The sequence below is a fragment of the Bos indicus genome, chromosome 8 (genome assembly GCF_029378745.1).
Source record: "Bos indicus isolate NIAB-ARS_2022 breed Sahiwal x Tharparkar chromosome 8, NIAB-ARS_B.indTharparkar_mat_pri_1.0, whole genome shotgun sequence".
Taxonomy (NCBI): domain Eukaryota; kingdom Metazoa; phylum Chordata; class Mammalia; order Artiodactyla; family Bovidae; genus Bos; species Bos indicus.
Genome location: NC_091767.1, coordinates 91390636 through 91410360, shown reverse-complemented (window position 1 = coordinate 91410360; position 19725 = coordinate 91390636). Strand labels below are relative to the sequence as shown.

The 19725-nt window shown below is 38.7% G+C and overlaps 1 protein-coding gene across 1 annotated transcript in view; it reads left to right on the top strand.

Moving 5' to 3' along the window:
- Window positions 1-19725, top strand: part of GRIN3A (glutamate ionotropic receptor NMDA type subunit 3A) — a 204687-nt gene that overhangs the window by 42959 nt on the left and 142003 nt on the right. Inside the window, exon 2 of the mRNA XM_019966663.2 lies at window positions 15367-15971. Within this exon, the coding sequence (XP_019822222.1) occupies window positions 15367-15971 (605 nt within the window). The remainder of the gene's footprint in view (window positions 1-15366; window positions 15972-19725) is intronic.

The following is a 19725-nucleotide window of genomic DNA, read 5'->3' as shown; positions in this document are numbered from 1 at the left end:
GAGCTCAGAGAGTGAGTGACAGCCAAAGGCTTTCAAAATTACCAGAAGTCAGGTGAAAGAAACAAAGTACAACCATCCACAACAAAAGGTAGAAATGGGTGGAACATAGATGAAAGAGTTGAGTATCAATGATTAGATGGAACTAAAATGGAAAAAAAAATGATCAAAAGCCCAACACGAGAAGCTTGAGTGATTGCCACAAGTTGACCTGCTATGCCCCAACGTCTCTTTTTGGAAACTGGACTAGGGTGAAGAGGGTTGAGTTGGTTCAAAGAGTACCCACTGCATGATGTGTCTGTGTTTTCCTCTGCCTGAAGACATGCATTTCTGTAACCATGGCCTGACATATAATAACCTTTCAACACTTGCTTTGTTGGATGAATAAATCGCCAGCTGTTTTTGAAGACAGGGTATTTGTGCCAACATTTCTTCCTAAAACTACCAGTGTCTTCTCTATTTCCATGAGAGAAGACCAGCTTTCCTCAAACTGCTGTAGTGAAATAGACCACACGAAGCATAACTGGCAGCATTATGCCACCTGTGGCATGTATCCATAATCCTGCCTTCTGAAGCATCAATGGCACCCCACTCCAGTACTGTTGCCCGGAAAACACCATGGATGGAGGAGCCTGGTAGGCTGCAGTCCATGGGGTTGATAAGAGTCGGACACGACTGAGCGACTTCACTTTCACTTTTCACTTTTCACTTTCATGCATTGGAGAAGGAAATGACAACCCACTCCAGTGTTCTTGCCTGGAGAATCCCATGGACGGAGGAGCCTGGTGGGCTGCAGTCCATGGGGTCGCACAGAGTTGGACATGACTGAATCAACTTAGTAGTAGTAGTAGTACTCTCTTACATATGGTTTCATGTATCATTCAAAAATCCTGAGGGATACATCCTAAGATCTCTGTTGACACTCTCATACATAATAGTTGAACACCATTGTAGATTATGGGGCTTCTCAGGTGGCGCTACGGGTAAAGAATCTGTCTGCTGATGCAGAAGATGCAAGAGACATGGGTTCAATCCCAGAGTCAGGAAGATCCCCTGGAGAAGGAAATGGCAACCCACTCCAGTATTCTTGCCTGGAAAATCCCCTGGACAGAGGAGCCTGGTGGGCTATAGTCCGAGGGGTTACAGAGTCAGACATGACTGAGTGACTGAGCACGCACATTTTAGGTTATAGTTTTGTCCATGAAATTCAGTAGAATCTAAAACAAAAATTTAAGTGACCTTTTCCAAAATTTATTTTACTAAACACAAAACTGATGGCATTAATTATACCACTGGCTTTCATTGTTGAATTGTTGTTGATGAAGAAACACAAGTCTTGGGATTTCCCTGGTGGTCCAGTGGTTAAGACTCCACCGTCCAACGCAAGGGAAGTGAGTTTGATCCCTGGTTGGGGACATCTCACATGCCACGGGGTAAGGCCAGAAATTTAAAAAATAAATAAATAAAAGTTTTATTTTACAAGAGTTGCTACAAATGGGAGGATGAGTGAAGAAAATGTCTAAGTTGTGTGTACACTGGGCAACAGACTTGACCCCCTTGCTGGCTTCCATATGCCATTGCATAGGGTATGTCATCTAACTTGCACCATGACGCATCTTAAAAATGACTTGATTCCATGAGCCTTAAGGATTACTTACAAATCAGTGAAGCTATAAATTTTAAATATACAAACATTAGGGCTCTACTGCACATTTTGTTCTTACCAAGTGGAGGAAGCAGTATGACATACTGGCCAAAAGTCTGGTCTTTCAAGTCTTACAAACTTGTATTTTATACCCAGGCTCTATCTCTTAGTAGCAGTGCACCCTTGGGAAAATTACCCACTCTTTTCTGAGCCTCAATTTTGTCATCTGTTAAAGAAGGTTCATCATTGTAATCACCTCATGAGGTCATTGTGAGGATAAAATAATATGCAAAAAGTACTAGGGCCATTGGTAGGTATTTGCTTTTCATTTGTATTGTTATTATTAGATTACAATTTCTGGGCAGGGACTGTGCCTTTTGTTTGCCCAAATCCCTAATGAAACCATAAAAAAAAAAAAAAAACAGTTAATTTATTTAAAAGCCTGGGCTTCTAAAGGACTAACATTTAATTTCCAGAAAGGAAGAGACTTGTATATAATATAGGTCAAATGAGGTGTGAAGTAATGAGACACAGCAAGCCTCCTGTGACCTCTTTGAGAAGAAGTAATAGCAGTGTAGAAAGTGGTTCTGGGCCCCCTAAACATCTTTAGCAATCAGCAGACTTACGAATAGAAGGGAATTTCTTCTCTTAAAAGGAGTGGAAATGTTATGCTCATTTGAGCTTTCTGAGCTTTGGCCTAGAAGTCAAAATTAAATGGATTTGCTTGCCCAGGAAAGAGTTTAGAGAATTTCTATCTTTTCTCCACTCTTAAGGCAAACTCTTATGGCAGAAAGTGGAGAAGAACTAAAGAGCCTGTTGATGAAAGTGAAAGAGGAGAGTGAAAAAGTTGGTTTAAAGCTCAACATTCAGAAAACTAAGATTATGGCATCTGGTCCCATCACTTCATAGCAAATAGATGGGGAAACAGTGGAAACAATGGCTGATTTTCTTTTTGTGGGCTCCAAAATCACTGCAGATGGTGATTTCAGCCATGAAATTAAAAGACACTTACTCCTTGGAAGGAAAGTTATGACCAACCTAGACAGCATATTAAAAAGCAGACATTACTTTGCCAACAAAGGTCCGCCTAGTCAAGGCTATGGTTTTTCCAGTGTTCATGTATGGATGTGAGAGTTGGACTATAAAGAAAGCTGAGCACTGAAGAATTGATGTTTTTGAACTGTGGTGTTGGAGAAGACTCTTGAGAGTCCCTTGGACTGCAAGGAGATTCAACCAGTCCATCCTAAAGAAGATCAGACTTGGGTGTTCATTGGAAGGACTGATGTTGAAGCTGAAACTCCAGTACTTTGGCCACCTGATGTGAAGAGCTGACTCAGTTGAAAAGACCCTGATGCTGGGAAAGATTGAGGGCAGGAGGAGAAGGGGATGACAGAGGATGAGATGGTTGGATGGGATCACCGACTTGATGCACATGGGTTTGGGTAGACTCCAGGAGTTGGTGATGGACAGGGAGGCCTGGCGTGCTGTGGTTCATGAAGTCGCAAAGAGTCAGACACGATTGAGCAACTGAACTGAAAGGCAAACCCAGTTTCATTACCTCTTCTGTCAGAGAATATCTCACAGCATCTGGCAAGCTCTTTCCTGTAGACAGTCCTACTTTTGAAACTTTTACTGATCTGCAAAATAGGTGATTCTGTGCTCTTGGGAAGAACAAAGATTGTTAGGGGATCTGCAGCAACTGTTGCCACAGATTCCTTAACAGGTGAAGTGACACTGGAGCTAGTTACCAAAGAAAGAAGTTTTTGTTTTGAGTTGTTTGTTTGTTTGTTTGTTTGTTTGTTTTTTTGGCTGTGTGGGGAGTGTGCTCTGCTGTGAATATGTTGTCTTCTAAATAAATAGCTGCTCCCATCCTGGAGTGGAATTGTTCTTTTTCTACTGAGGAGTTGGTATAATTGGTATTTGTAAAAAAATATCTATTGCAGGGGCTGTTGGGTGAAAATAGAAAAGTGAAAGGAAAAAGAGAAATAGCAAAGGAAAAAATTGTATTGCAGTCACTTTAGCAAGCATGTCCAACACAATGACTTAACTCTAAGAAAATTGTAATAACTGTCACTTACTGGGCCCTCACTCTGGGCCAGTTATCAGAATCCATGCATTATCAGATTCTCACATTTGATTCCCAAAATGAACCCATAAGGTAGGAGGTCATGTTTTCCTTGTTTTAGAGATGAGAAATTTACGACTCAGAGATACTGACTTGTAGAAGGCCACACAGCTGGTAAACAGTGAAGCCAGGTGTTAAAGGTGGGTTGTAGGGACTACTAAGTTGTAGGGACCACTAGAGTTACTGTCCCAGAGAAGGAGAGAAAAGCTCAGCTGACTGAGGAAGACCTAGCCAGCAAGGAGAGTTTAGGCTCTGAGAAACAACACTGTAGATACTACAAAAGAGGTGAGTGAAGAGTCAAGGGAATATAGAAGTAGGTAGTAGCTCCATCCATTTATCTGGGACTACATAGTACCTAGTCAAAAAGAATGGATGGTCAAAATTGGACCACATTTTTAGGTATATGTGTATTTTTAAAAATCATTATATATGTTTACCTGTATATAGTGATAAATCATTTTTATATACATCCCTCATTTTTTCCTAAAATCCCAGTTAGAGAGTGTGCATACAGTGTGAATACTGGCATCCGTCTACCTTACTGATCATAATTATTACTCTTTCCCCTTCCCTAGTCTCACTGCATCTATTTGTTTCATTTACAGTAATTTCCATAATGCATAATTATACTATGTTTACTTCTCTACTTATCTGTATATTTTCTCTCTCTCGTGCCCTGTATAGACAACAGGAAATTTTTTACAGAGAATATGGCTCACAGTTGGAGCTTAAAATTAATTTTCTATATTGAATGAATTTTCAGTCAAGGGTTCTATTTACTGTTTGGTTAGTAAATGTTCTTTATATGTTTTTTGTGAACATTAACTCTTTGTTGGATTTGTTGCAAAAATTATCTTGTCTCTTACTTTCCTTTATTTTTTGTTTATGAGAGCTGTTTAATGCTACAAATAAAGTACATTATAGTATTAATGTATTTCTCTTTATCATTATGATTTCTGAGACATACCTATTCACTCTCTTTTAATGATTTGACATTGTACTTTTAACTCTTAAATGGCCTGAAATTTATTTTTAACATGTCATAGAATTAGGATTTAAATGATGCTTATTCTCCCAAACAATCTATTTTCTCAACTCACTTCATATGTATTTCTTTAGTATTTCCTTATAATTTTCAAATGAAGTATATTAAACTAGAATATTAAATCTGTGTACCTCAATATAGAATAATGTTTGTTTTATTTACTTACCTGTTAATCCTTTTGCTAGTACTTACCTGTTTTAATTATTATGGTTATGTAAAAATTGCATTTTCTGATATATTCTAATATCTCTTAAGGCATGGCTCCTCTATTATATTTATTTTTCCAAATTTTGTTACCATTCTTGCCTGGTTTTTGTTTTGTGGAATTTTAATCTTTTGCTCACCTTCATAGATCACAGCCTTGTCATGGCAAAGGGACTAGCATAAATCAAGGAAGCTACTAGCCATTGGGTAGCCAGGCCACCCAAGACTGACGGGTCATAGTGAAGTGTTCTGACAAAATATGGTCCACTGGAGGGGGATTAGCAAACCATTCCAGTATTTTTGCTGTGAGAACCCCCATGAACAGTATGAAAAGGCAAAAAGATATGACACCAGAAGGTAAGCCCCACAGGTTGGAAGGTGTCCAGTATGCTACTGGGGAAGAGTAGAGGACAATTACTAATAGCTTCAGAAAGAAATGAAGAAGCTGGGCCAAAGGAAAATGACACTCAGTTGTGGATGGGTCTGGTGGTGAAAGTCTGGTGCTGTAAAAAACAATATTGCGTAGGAACCTGGGATGTTAGGTCCCTGAATCAAGATAAAATGGACACGGTCAAGCAGAAGATGGCAAGAGTGAACATTGGCATCTTAGGAATCAGTGAACTAAAATGGACTCGAATGGGTGAATTTAATTCAGATGACCATTACATCTACTTCTGTGGGCAAGAATCCTTTAGAAGAAATCGTTGGTTGGTTGGTTGTTTCTTTCTTTTTCGGTTATGCCATTAAACTAATAATCTCATAGTCAACAAGAGTTAACATAGAGTTAACATAGTTAACACAGTCAACATAGAGTCCAAAATGCAGTACTTCAATGCAGTCTCAAAAATAACAGAATGATCTCGGTTCATTTCCAAGGTAAACCATTCAACATCACAGTAATCTAAGTCTATGCCCCAACCACCGATACCAAAGAAGGTGAAGTTGAACGGTTCTATGAAGACTTACAAGAACTTCTAGAACTAACACCAAAAAAAAAAAGAAAAAGATGTCCTTTTCATCTTAGGGGATTGGAATGCAAAAGTAGGAAGTCAAGATATAACAGGCAAGTATGGACTTGGGGTACAAAATGAAGCAGAACAAAGACTAGCAGACTTTTGTCAAGAGAACACACTGGTCATAGCAAATACCCTCTTCCAACAACACATGGATAGAGATGACTGTCCACATGGAGAAGACTTTACACATGAACATAGCTAAATGGTCAATACCAAAATCAGATTGATTATATTCTTTGCAGAATGGTGAACTGGCTGTGGTTCAGATCATCAGCTCCTTATTGCAAAATTCAGGCTTACATTGAATAAAGTGGGGAAAACCACTAGATCTTTCAGTTATCACTTAAATCCCTATGATTATACATAAGGGATATACAGTGGAGGTGATAAACAGATTCAAGGAATTAGATCTGGTAGACAGAGTGCCTGAAGAACTATGGACAGAGATCCCTAACACTGTATAGGAATCTTTGACCAAAACCGTCCCAAAGAAAAATATAAGAAGGCAAAGTGGTTTTCTGAGAAGTCTTAACAAATTGAGGAAAGAAGAGAAGTGAAACGCAAGGGAGAAAGGGAAAGATACGCCCAACTGAATGCTGAGTTCCAGAGAACAGCAAGGAGAGATAAAAAGGCATTCTTAAATGAACAATGCAAAGAAATAGAGGAAAACAATATAATGGTAAAGACTAGCAATGTCTTCAAGAAAATTGGAGATATCAAGGGCAAATTTCATGTAAGGCTGGGCACAATAAAGGACAGAAATGGTAAGGACCTATCAGAAGCAGATGAGGTGGCAAGAATATACAGAAGAACTATACAAAAAAGGTCTTAATGACCCTTTTGGAATAACCATGATAGTGAGGTCACTCATCTAGAGCAAGACATCCTGGAGTGTGAAGTCAAGTGGGCCTTAGGAAGCATTACAACAAACAAAGTTAGTGGAAGAGATGGAATTCTGGCTGAGCTATTTCAAAGCCTAAAAGATGATGCTGTGGAAGTGCTGTGCTCAATAGATCAGCAAATTTGGATAACTCAGCAGTGGCCACAGGACTGGAAAAAGTCAGTTTTCATTCCAATCCCAAAGAAGGGAGATGCCGAAGAATGTTCAAACTATCATACAATTGCACTCATTTCACATGCTAGTAAGGTTGTGCTCAAAATCCTTCAAGCTGGGTTTTGGCGATATGTGAACTGAGAACTTCCAGGTGGACAAGCTGGATTTAGAAAAGGCAGAGGAACCAGAAATCAAATTGCCAACATTCTTTGGATCATAGAGAAAGCAAAGGAATTACATAAAAATATCTATACTTCTGCTTCATGGTCTATGCTAAAGCCATTGACTGTGTGGATCACAACAAACTGTGAAAAAGTCTTGGAAAGTGACAGTGAAAGTTGTTCAGTTGTGTCTGACTCTTTGTGACCCCATGGACTATACAGTCCATGGAATTCTCCAGGCCAGAATCCTGGAGTGAGTAGCCTTTCCCTTCTCCAGGGGATCTTCCCAACCCAGGGATCAAACCCAGGTCTCTCATGTTGCAGGTAATTCTTTACCAGCTGAGCCACAAGGGAAGCCCTTAAGAGATGCAAATAATAGATCATCTTTCCTGTCTCCTGAGAAACCTGTATCCACATCAAGAAGCAACAGAACTGGATATGGAAAAAATGACTGGTTCAAAATTGGGAAACATGTATGATAAAGCTGTATATTGTCACCCTGCTTATTTAACTTATATGCAGAGTACATCATGGGAAGTGTCTGGCTGAGTGAATCATAAGCTGGAATCAAGATTGTCAATATCAACAACCTCATATATGCATATGATATCTCTTTAATGGCAGAAAGTGAAGAGTAACTAAAGAGCCTCTTGATGAGGGTGAAAGTGTAGAGTGAAAAAGCTGGCTTAATACACAACATTAAAAAACTAAGATCATGGCATCCAATCCCATTGCTTCATGGCAAATAGATGGGAAAAAAGTGGAAGCAGTGACCAATTTTATTTTCTTGGGCTCCAAAATTGCTGTGGATGGTGACTGTAATCATGAAAATAAAAGACACTTGCTCCTTGGAAGGAAAGCTATTACAAATCTGCTGCTGCTAAGTCATTTCAGTCATGTCTGACTCTGTGCGACCCCATAGACGGCAGTCCACCAGGCTCCCCCATCTCCGGGATTCTCCAGGCAAGAACACTGGAGCGGGTTGCCATTTCCTTCTCTGATGCATGAAAGTGAAAAGTGAAAGTGAAGTCGCTCAGTCGTGTCCGACTCTTCTCGACCCCATGGACTGCAGCCCACCAGGCTCCTCCATCCATGGGATTTTCCAGGCAAGAGTACTGGAGTGGGTCATCAGTGCCTTCTCCATTACAAACCTAGACAGCATACTAAAAAGCAAAGACACCACTTTGCCAACAAAGGTCCACAGAGTCAAAGATATGGTTTTTCCAGTAGCCACGTATGGATGTGAGAGTTGGACCATAAACGAGGCTGAGCACAGTGTGGTGTTGGAGAAAACATTTGAGAGTCCCTTGGACTACAGGGAGACCAAGCTTGTCAATCCTAATGGAAATCAACTCTGAATATTCATTGGAAGGACTGATGCTGAAGCTGAAGCTCCAATACTTTGACCACCTGATGGAAAGAGCCCACCTATTGGAAAAGCCCCTGATGCAGCAAAGAGGCTTCCCCAATGGCTCAAGTGGATAAAGAATCCGCCTGCAATGCAGGAGACATGGGTTCGATCCCTGAGTCAGGAAGATCCCCTGGAAAAGGAAATGGTAACCCCTACAAGTATTCTTGCCTGGAAAATCACATGGATAGAGGAGCCTGGAAGGCTACAGTCCATAGGTTAGCAAAGAGTCAGACATGACTGAGCACATAAACTCATTACTCATACTCACTGCTAGGAAAAATTGAAGGCAAAAAGCAAAAAGGACAACAGAGGATGAGATGGTTAGACAGCATCACCAATTCAATGGACATAAATTTGAGCAAACTCTGAGAGATAGTGAAGGACAGGGAAGCCTGGCATGCTGAAGTCCATGGGGTCACAAAGAGTTGGACACAACTGAAGAACAACAAATCTTTTACTAGTTGTAAATCCACTGTGATCCATCGCAGTTGAACCAATCTTCCCTTACACCAGTGAATAAATCTCTGACATTTTTGCAATTCTCTGACACTGGCAACTGCATTGCCAGCTTGGAAATTCCTCTCTCCCTCCCGCTCTGCACTTGTCTTGGTGAGATTTCATTCCATGAGTACATTTCAACATGGCCATTCCCCATCCACACTTCTTGTCCTATACTTTTAGGGATTTTAGCTTCCAAAATCATGTAGAAGCAGATTATGATGGGAATAAAAATCTAAAAATCAGTGGGGTAGAGTGACATGTCATTTTCTGTAGTAATAAAGATTCAATCCAAAGAATAAGAAAATTACATTTGAAAATGTCTTAAATTAGCCAAGATACAGAAACAATCTAAGGGCTTCTCAAGTGGCACTGATGATAAAGAACCTGCCTGCTAATGCAGGAGACTAAGAGACGCAGTTTCCATCATTGGGTTGGGAAGATCCCCTGAAGGATGACATGGCAATGCATTCCCCAGTATTCTTGCCTAGAGAATCCCATGGACGGAGGAGCCTGGTGGGCTATGATCCATAGGGTTGAAAAAGTTGGACATGCCTGAAGCAACTTAGTGCACACACACACAGAAACAATCTAAATGTCCATTGAAAGATGAGTGGATAGATGTATATATATACCATATCTTCTCTATCCATTTCTCGGTCAATGAACACCTAGGTTGCTTCCATGTCTTGGCTATTGTAAATAGTACTGCAGTGAACTTTGAGATGTGTGTATCTTTTCGAAGTTTCACAAAGCCAACACAACATCAACTATACTCTGATATAAAATAAATTTTTTTAAAAATAAGTGGATAAACCAGATATATGATAAACACATATGCACACACACAATGAAATATTACCCAGCCACACACACACAAAAATGAAATCTTGCCATGTGTGATAACATAGATGGATCTAGAGGGTATTATATTAAGTGAAATAAGTCAAACAGTGAAAGACAAATACCATATGATTTCACTTATATGTGGAATCTGAGAAACAAAACAAATCAACAAATAAAATAAAGCAGAAACATATTTATAAAGAGAAAAAACGTGGTTACCAGAGGTGAAGAGTGTTGGATGAAAGAGGTGAGGTTAAAAGATACAAACTACCAGTTATAAAATAAATAAGTTATGATAGCTTAAGGAATAAAGTAGTCAATAACACTGTAATAACTTTGAATGATGATAGATGGTTGTTGGACTTATCATGGTGATCATTTCATAATAAATTTGCATATCTGAAATTAATATACATAAATCATACTTCAGTTTTTTAAATTACCTATTAAATTTGAGATATGTGATTTTGTATATATAACTATGTATAACATTTATTACAGTATATAATAATGTATATAATAGTCATATATAATAATGAATACACTCACTTAGGATAATTAGAATTATCAATACTATTTAATTTCATTTTTTCTCTCCCCCTAACATTCTACTGAGCCTGTATATTTTAATTTACATAAATTTAATGTACTTACAAGGCAGTTTTCTATAACTATCAACATGGTTGGGAGAGGCTTCCTGATTCTTGGGTTGTATTGTTATTGGACCTCTGATTTAGGAAATAAACAATGTGGACTTTTTTTTATTTAATTTTTTTTTATTATACCTTCTTTCAGACCATGGGTTATTCTTTTGAAAAATAGAAAACTATATGTTAGACATAGATTTTGAGTCTCAGTTTCATTTGATAGGTCTTGTTTAATTTTTGTTCCAGATTTTGCTAAAAGTTTTCCTATTAGGCTTGAAGTTTTTTGTTATAAGTTTTCATATCTGTGTCATATGTGTATTCACACAAACACGCCTTTCCCTTTGTTATTCTATAGAGAGAAATTAGGAGATGATGCATCTGAGGCTGCTGAATAAATACAATATTACTAGATGTTTCTATATTATTTAATAAGTATTTATTTGAAGAGTTGTGTTCCTTAAGTTTGTGTAAGGATTAACTTCCACATCTGTACTTTCTTAATAGAATTCTTAGTAGGGATAGCTATGATTATATGGATTAATCATTATCCATGGTGGGGGTAGTATCTTCATTTTATTCCTCTGTCACTCTCTCATGCCAAATGCATGTTTCCCTGGCACACTGAATGCTCAATGTGATTAGCTACTGTTACTTTCCATTTAGCAAGAGGAGAACATTTTCAGTTCTGCCTCCATTAGAAACTGATCCTCATATACCAATTTAATGAATCCTTCTGTAGGAAGTGCATGGATGGGCCTTTGTTCCAACTGGGGGAAAAATATTGGGTTTTGAAACTCTGCTGGAAATGGTCTTCTTCTCAGTCTTCTGGTGACAAGATTATGATCATAGCTCAGTACTTGAGATGAACAAAAGAAAATTCCAATTGATAAATAGTATCACTGGTTAACTAAGAACTGTGCTAGAAGAGATGGTTGAGACATGGTCCTCATCCTAAAGAAGCTTCCATTCTATTGTGAGAGGTACAGCGAAAGTGAGAGTCGTTCAGTCATGTCAGACTCTTTGTGACCCCATGGATTGTATAGGCCATGGAATTCTCCAGACCAGAATACTGGAGTGGGTAGCCTTTCCCTTCTCCAGGGGATCTTCCAACCCAGGGATTGAACCCAGGTCTCCCACATTGCAGGTGGATTCTTTACCAGCTGAGCCACAAGGGAAGCCCAAGAATACTAGAGTGGGTAGCCTATCCCTTCTCCAGCGGATCTTCCTGACCTAGGAATTGAACCTGGAGGTCTCACACTTAACCAAATAATTAACATATGTGTGAAGAGAACTGTAATAGAGAGATGAACAAAATGACAACCTGACACACACATGAGATGATTAATTCTGCCTGGGCAGCAATCAGAGGAGCAATCAAATGAACAAAAATCCAGTTCACTATTGCAGGAAATAAAAGGGCAAAAATATTGTGAGGAAAAGAAAAAAAAAAGATCAGCAGCAGGAACAGTAGTAAATGGAACATAAACTAGTTTCTGGAAATCTGATGGAAGAGCTGAGTTCTGAAAAATGAATATGAATATAGGCAAATACATTCCCAGGTGGAGAATTCAGCATTTCAAATTTGTTTAGATGTGAAAATGCTCACTCTGATCCATGAAAAATAAATTTTCCACCATGACTTGTCTTAGGGTGCATGCTTGGAGTGTTGGAGGTGACGTTAAAGACTAAGAATGGCCTCCTAAGCCATACTGTTGCTTTTAATATTTGTCTTATGGGTGATTCAGAGGTGCAGAAAAATGGTATGGTCATATTTATGTTTTAGAAAGAAAACTGGGAACAGAATAGGGAACTGAGGCCAAGAAAACAGTTGGGCATAATTTGTTCCTGCCAGCTAAATGTAAAACTTGTTTGTTGATTCTGGAATAAGGTTAAGGCAGAGGAGGAAATAAAAAGAAAGAAGGAAAAGAAGAAAGTTAAAAAGGGAGGACAGAGAGAACTCTCTGGAGTAGTTTATATTCATCAATAGTAGGAGTGAGGAAGTGAAGCTGCTGTTCGTTTATCTTATAGAGCTCTACGGCATCCCAAGCCGGGAAACAGGAACTACCTACTGGATACTGTCTCCTGGTTTTCTGACACCTTTCTTTATCTGTCTCTTATATCTGATAAATATATTGTCGATAAATTTTAACTTTTTTTTTCTATTTACTTGGCTGTGCTGGGTCTTAGTTTCGGCATGCAGGATCTTTAGTCCCAGCACACAAAAGCTCTAAGATGCAGCATGTGGGATCTAGTTCCTTGCCCAGGGATTGAACCTGGCCCACCTGCATTGGAAGTGGGAGTCTTAGCCACTGCACCACCAGGAAGTTCCTAAATTTTAATTTGAAACCTTTTTTTATCATTCTAGCTATCATTACCAACACTGGTTTCCAGTTAAAACCCTTAGCACCTAAATGAAATCCTAAAAGTCTTATTTTCCCTCTCCTTTTCGAATGGAGCCCATAGACAATCCTCCAAAAGCTCTGCTTTTATCATTACAAGTCCTGCTCACAGCTTAATTTGGAAGGGCAAAAGTCAAATTCTCAAAATAAATTTTAAGACTCCCTCCTACTTAGGGCTTCCCTGGTGGCTCAGAGGTCAAAGCATCTGCCTGCAATGCCTACTTACCATATGATTACTCTCATTTCCTGCCTTTGGTCATAGTTTTTCTCCCATAAATTCCTTTGGAATCTTCACTCCTTCCTCTACACATATCAGAATCCTTTTAACCCTTCAAATTATTCAAAGTTCAGCTCAAACTATTTTTTTTACACTCTTTTTGCTGGCTAAGGAAAAGCTACACTTTAGTTTTGTCCCAGGGTATGAAACTTCACTGTGAAAGTCCTCATTTTTCTACCTATATTACTAACCTGAATTTTTGGCAAGTTCTCAAAAATAGTTCAACAGTCTGATAACTCGAAGATGTGAATGTATTTAGTTCAATTTGACCCATATCTATTGTACACCTACCTTGTATAAAGGATTATGTTAACAATTCTAAGGATGTCAGTGTTACAGGATAAATATGTCAAATGCCTGCTCTCAAGGAGAACAGATTTACTCATTAAAGGACTATTTCTACTTCACCTATGTGATTAGTAATTTGTGATTTTTCAAATAAGATTCTCTCCTTTCATTGAGTTGGTGAGTTCTATAAGTAGATGAAATTGTGATGGAAGTTATATACGTGTGTTTAAATGACACACATTTCACCTTTCACAGCAAGAATCCAGTCTCAGTAGATATAGAAATGCAATCTAATCTTCAATGTTAGACTATGTATTTAATTTTGATTGAGTATATTGTTAATTCCAGAGAAGGCAATGGCACCCCACTCCAGTACTCTTGCCTGGAAAATCCCATGGATGGAGAAGCCTGGTAGGCTGCGGTCCATGGGGTCGCTAAGAGTCGGACACGACTGAGCGACTTCACTTTCACTTTTCACTTGCATGCATTGGAGAAGGAATGGCAACCCACTCCAGTGTTCTTGCCTGGAGAATCCCAGGGATGGGGGAGCCTGGTGGGCTGCCGTCTATGGGGTCGCACAGAGTCGGACACGACTGAAGTGACTTACCTTACCTTACCTATTGTTAATTATTCCATATGTTTTAGTGTATTTGGGGTGCTTCCCCAGTGGCTTAGTGGTAAAGAATCTGCCTGCAATGCAGAAGACACAGGAGATGTAGGTTTGATCCCTGGGTCAGGAAGATCCCCTGGAGGAGGAAATGACAACCCACTCCAGTATTCTTGCCTGGAGAATCCCATGGATGGGGGAGCCTGGCAGGCTACAGTCACTGGGGTTACAAAGAGTCAGACATGGCTGAGCAACTAAGCACACACACATTAGTGTATTTAGACTGCTATACCACAGACTGGGTAGCTTGTAAACAATAGAATTTTATTTCTCACAGTCCTGGAGGGGGGAAGTTCAAGACCAGGGTCCCAGCATTGTTGGGATCTTCTTCCAGGTTGCAGGCTGCCAGCTTCTCATGTGTTTTCACATGACGGAAGGAGTAAGGGAATTCTCTTGAACCCCTTGGGCATGAATCTCATAATCTCATTTGTGAGGGGTTCTGCCCTCTTTACATCCCAAAGGTCCCACCTCCTAATACATCACACTGGGGATTAGGATGTCAACATAAATATTGGGGGGAAACATAAACATTCAGGCCATGGTACCGCATATATTAGAACAATTGCCTTCCTCAGCAGCTAGAAGTTTGGGAAACTATAGGGCATCCTTTTTCCACACCATCCTTATACAAGTATCTGCAATGTTTTAAGATTTTTCTGCTAGTAGTTTTAAAGGAAAGCAAAAGTAATTTCTTTCAATTATTTCACCTGACAGGAAAATTTAACAAATGAATTATGAACAGGGATAGTTAGAAGTGGGGTGCCTAAGGGGGACTGTCTGTAAGGAAGCAGGCAAGCCTGATAAAAACTTAAGACTAAATGTATAGTCATGTTACCCCTGACATTTACACCAAGAACCATCGGCGTCTAGTACTTTAAGCATAAATTATAAGGAAATCAGTTGCAAGAAATCAATTCCATTAGACAGGAAACACAGCTTTCCAAATTATGTGAATTTTATCCCAGAGGCACTTGACTATCACAGGGAAAAATAAAAGATTAAGCCTCACAAGAAAGTAAAAGTACCCTCTGTTATAATCTTTGGCCAATACGTTCTAATTCTTCTTTTTCATATCTTTAAATACAGAATCCCCTTCACCTCCAACTGAGTTTAGAAAATTCATTAAGTTCTGATGCTGATGTCACTGTCTCAATCCTGACCATGAACAACTGGTACAATTTTAGCTTGTTGCTGTGCCAGGAAGACTGGAACATCACCGACTTCCTCCTCCTTACCCAGAATAATTCCAAGTTCCACCTGGGCTCTATCATCAACATCACCATCAACCTCTCCTCCACTGAGGACCTCTTGAGCTTCCTGCAGGTCCAGCTGGAGAGCATTAAGAACAGTACACCCACAATGGTGATGTTTGGCTGCGACATGGAAAGTATCCGGCGGATTTTCGAAATTACCACCCAGTTTGGGGTAATGCTCCCTGAACTTCGTTGGGTACTGGGGGATTCCCAGAATGTTGAGAAACTGAGGACAGAAGGTCTGCCCTTAGGGCTGATTGCTCATGGAAAAACAACACAGTCTGTCTTTGAGTACTATGTACAAGATGCCATGGAACTGGTTGCAAGAGCTGTAGCCACCGCCACCATGATCCAGCCAGAACTTGCTCTCATTCCCAGCACAGTGAACTGCATGGATGTGGAAACTGCAAATCTCACATCAGGACAATATTTATCAAGGTAGGATGCAAGGCCTGGGTTATATCCCCATTCGTAGGACTGTGATAGGAAGTAAAATATTCCTGTAGTGGGGAACACTCAATCCTGTTTTTAAATCTGTGGCTTAGTCCCATACTAGCTGTGTGTTCTTGGCAAGTTTTTTTTTTTTTTTTAAAACTCTGAATCTCTGTTTTCTAATTAGTAAACTAAGATAATATTGAATGTAGCTTAATACGATAAAGAGACCACAAAATTGTATACAAGAAGTTCCTAACACTGTGCTCAGCTGGTAGTAAATGCACAACAAATGTTTCCATCCCTGCTCACTCTTTCCTGGATCAACAGACTTGGACAAATCTCTCTAAGTCTTTTTAGAGAAAAAAAAATTTAGTCAAGGAGGAGATAGACTTTTCTCTCTACTCCCAGGTTATGATGCATTAGAGAGAATAGAGAAGGGGTTAAAGACATAGACCCAGGAGCCAGACTCTCTGAGCTTGAATTTTAGCTCTGTGACCTACTATTTGCATGACTTGGTCAAGTGGTTTAACTTCTCTGAGCCTTAGTTTTCTATGTCCTATACCCACTGATGTAAAAAAGATATAATAATAGATCCTGCTAGCCATGGAGGAGTTAATGGTGGATAGATAGTTGATGATAAGTAAAAAGATAGATAGATAGACAGAACTAAGTTCTACAAGAGTAAAGTGTGTGCATATATAATTTTATGTTATATATATATGTGTATATATGTTATATATGTGTGTGTGTATATATATATATACACACTTTTTAAAATTAGCCACCTTTCTTTCCAGTTCCTCAGTCTGGTTCAGAAGCTAGAATGAAAAAGCCTGTTTAAGTTAAAGAATAATCCATCCTATAGACATGGTTTTCATGATCCCCAGAAAAAGAAGTCCTTAAAGGGTATTTTACAAGGGCCTAGAATTTTTTCAGAAAAGGACCACCTATGGTCAGAGAGGTCAAATCAGAGAATTATTGCTGTTTCAGAAGTGAAGGCTTAGCTATAGTCTGATCCCATTTTCAGGAAGTCTTCTTATAACAGGATCATCTGACTATGTTGACGAGCACAAGGCAATCTCACAGTGTCTTGCCTTTTAAAAGACAGGAACATTTGAGGAAAGGTCAGAAGGTCCCAAGCATTTTACATTTAATTTCACATTAAGCATCTACTATGTTCAAAGCAACATGCTAAATGTCATACATGTGGCATAGTTTAAGCACAGCCTAGCTTCCCTGGTGGCTCAGTCAGCAAAGAGTCTGCCTGCAATGTGGGAGACTTGGGTTCAATCCCTGGGTTGGGAAGATCCCCTGGAGAAGGAAATGGCAACCCAATCCAGCATTCTGGCCTGGAGAATCCCATAAACAGAGGAGCATGGTGGGCTACAGTCCATGGGGTCACAAAGAGTCAGACATGACTGAGTGACTAACACTTTCAATTTCACCCTAAAGAAGGTTGTTAATAAAATAAAATAATTTAAAATTCACTTATTAGTAATCTATTAATGATAAAACTAAATGTTCTATCATCATCTGAACTTTCCACTTTTCCTATAATGTATTTGAATTGCCTCAAGATTAAAGTCTATGTGTGTTTTATTTTATAGCCACTATCCAGATTTAATCTACTGTTTTGGAACTAGCATGTAATTGAGGCTCAAGATTTTATCTTGGATAAGAAACATCCTCCTTCATAACAAAAACAAAAGCAAAGTCTTTAGCTATAATTTCAAATAGTCATCATTTTGGAAGGACAATCTTAAACAGTAGACAGAAAATCCACTTGTGAAAATTATATTAAGTTATTTAATGTCTTTCTGTCTCATATAAAATGGAGAGCACAAGAAAAATAATTCTGTTTGGAACCTAAAAATGTTTAGAAACTACAGAGAGAAATATTTGTTAACTTCAGTTGTATACATATCAGGGTTTCATTTTATCAAGATAAAATTGATCTTTCTGGCTCCTCAAATTTTAGTTTATCCAATGGCACTTTGTACATGAAATTATGTGATGGTACTTTGCCCATTCCATCAGCATTATTTTTCTATGTGTCTGATTTCTGAACTAAAATATAAATTCTATTAAATGGAGACACTGTTATTCAATCCAGTTTAATGCCTAGTGTATAGAAGCTACCTAATAGACATTTACTGAAACTAACATAGAAGAAGAAATGGAGATTTTATATTTACACCCTACATGATCTGTTGCTCTAGAAGAATAATGAGTGGTTAATAGATAAATAAAATTTTGTCTAAATTAAAAACAGAGTTTTTAAACTTACCCAGGTACCATCTGGTTTTTTTCTTTTCCTTTTTTTTTTTTTTTAAATAGAATGTTAGGTTAATGAATACCCTCTGACCTTGTGGCTATTTCCACATGTTTATTCCACAGACTTTGAAAATTGTAAAAGAAGACTGGGAAGTTAGGGAGCCTGGTAGCAATTCACAGTGTATATAGGTCAGCAACAATATTTTCATCTCCATGGATGTGTTTGAGAATGAACTCAAAGAACTTCGGGAAATATCCTTAGGACCTCTTATACTCCATGAGGAATAGAGTCAAAGAAAAAGTTTCCAAATGCTCAGGAAAGGGTCAAGAGAAGTGGGCAAAGCCCTGGAAGGAGTCTTTATAATGAATAACTGAAAAGCTGCCTTAAGCTATAAAACATCTGTGGATTTTTCATCATCTTATTTATTTTGTTGAATATAGTCTTTTAGAAAGTTCGTTATTCTCAGTCCATAAGTCACATCTGCATACAGTAATTTTCTTAATTGTTCCTAAATTTTGTGAGGCTGACCCTACTTCCTCACTGCATAATGAAAGTCATGAGCATAATGAGCCATGAATAGCAAGTGCCAGAGTTATGCAAGCTTTCATTTCTCACACAGTCATTTTCAGTTTAGGCTGACAGAATTGTTAACATTTTAAAATGTTAATGAAATCACCAAAAACATGACTTTTTCAGCATAGGCCTTTAGACTAGGAAAAAAATCATTTCTCGTGGCAGACTACACAGACATAATTACAGGTAAAAGGGATTTGATCCTTCCCGGGTCCCCACATGCCAGAGCAAACATCCATCATCACTAAATGTAGACAAAAACCACTTGGGGACCAAGTTCATATTGTGATCTTTAGCAATTTATTTGCAAGTTGTTTTTATTAAATGTAAATTACTTTGAAGCAATGATATCTGATATATTCTTTGGCAATAACTTCATCAACACATACGCAATACATGTGTGAAAGTGAAGTCACTCAGTCGTGTCCGACTCTTTGCAACTCTATGGACTGTAGCCTACCAGGTTCCTCTGTCCATGGGATTATCCAGGCAAGAATAATGGAGTGGATTGCCATTTTGTTTTCCAGGAGATCTTCCCAACCTAGGAATTGAACCTGGGTCTCCTGCATTGTAGGCAGACGCTTTACTGTCTGAGCCACCAGGGAAGTCAGTGATTATTTGTTGAGCTAGGGTGAAGCAGACAAAATAAAGGCTGCCTCCTGCCATTTTGGAGTGTACAGCTTAGTGCATGAGGTTGTAAAGTAAGTAAATGTATAAAACAAAGGGATCCGTGATTCTTAAAAATAGAAACATATTCAGATACACAGGGAGGAAATAATAAACTCTTCTCAAAGAGTTGATGATGAGGAAAAAATACTGGAATTGGATCTTGATAAAAGAATAGAAGTATCTGGTTTGCAGCAGACTCACAGGCACAGGAAATGGCATTGCAAATTCATCAGGATCTGA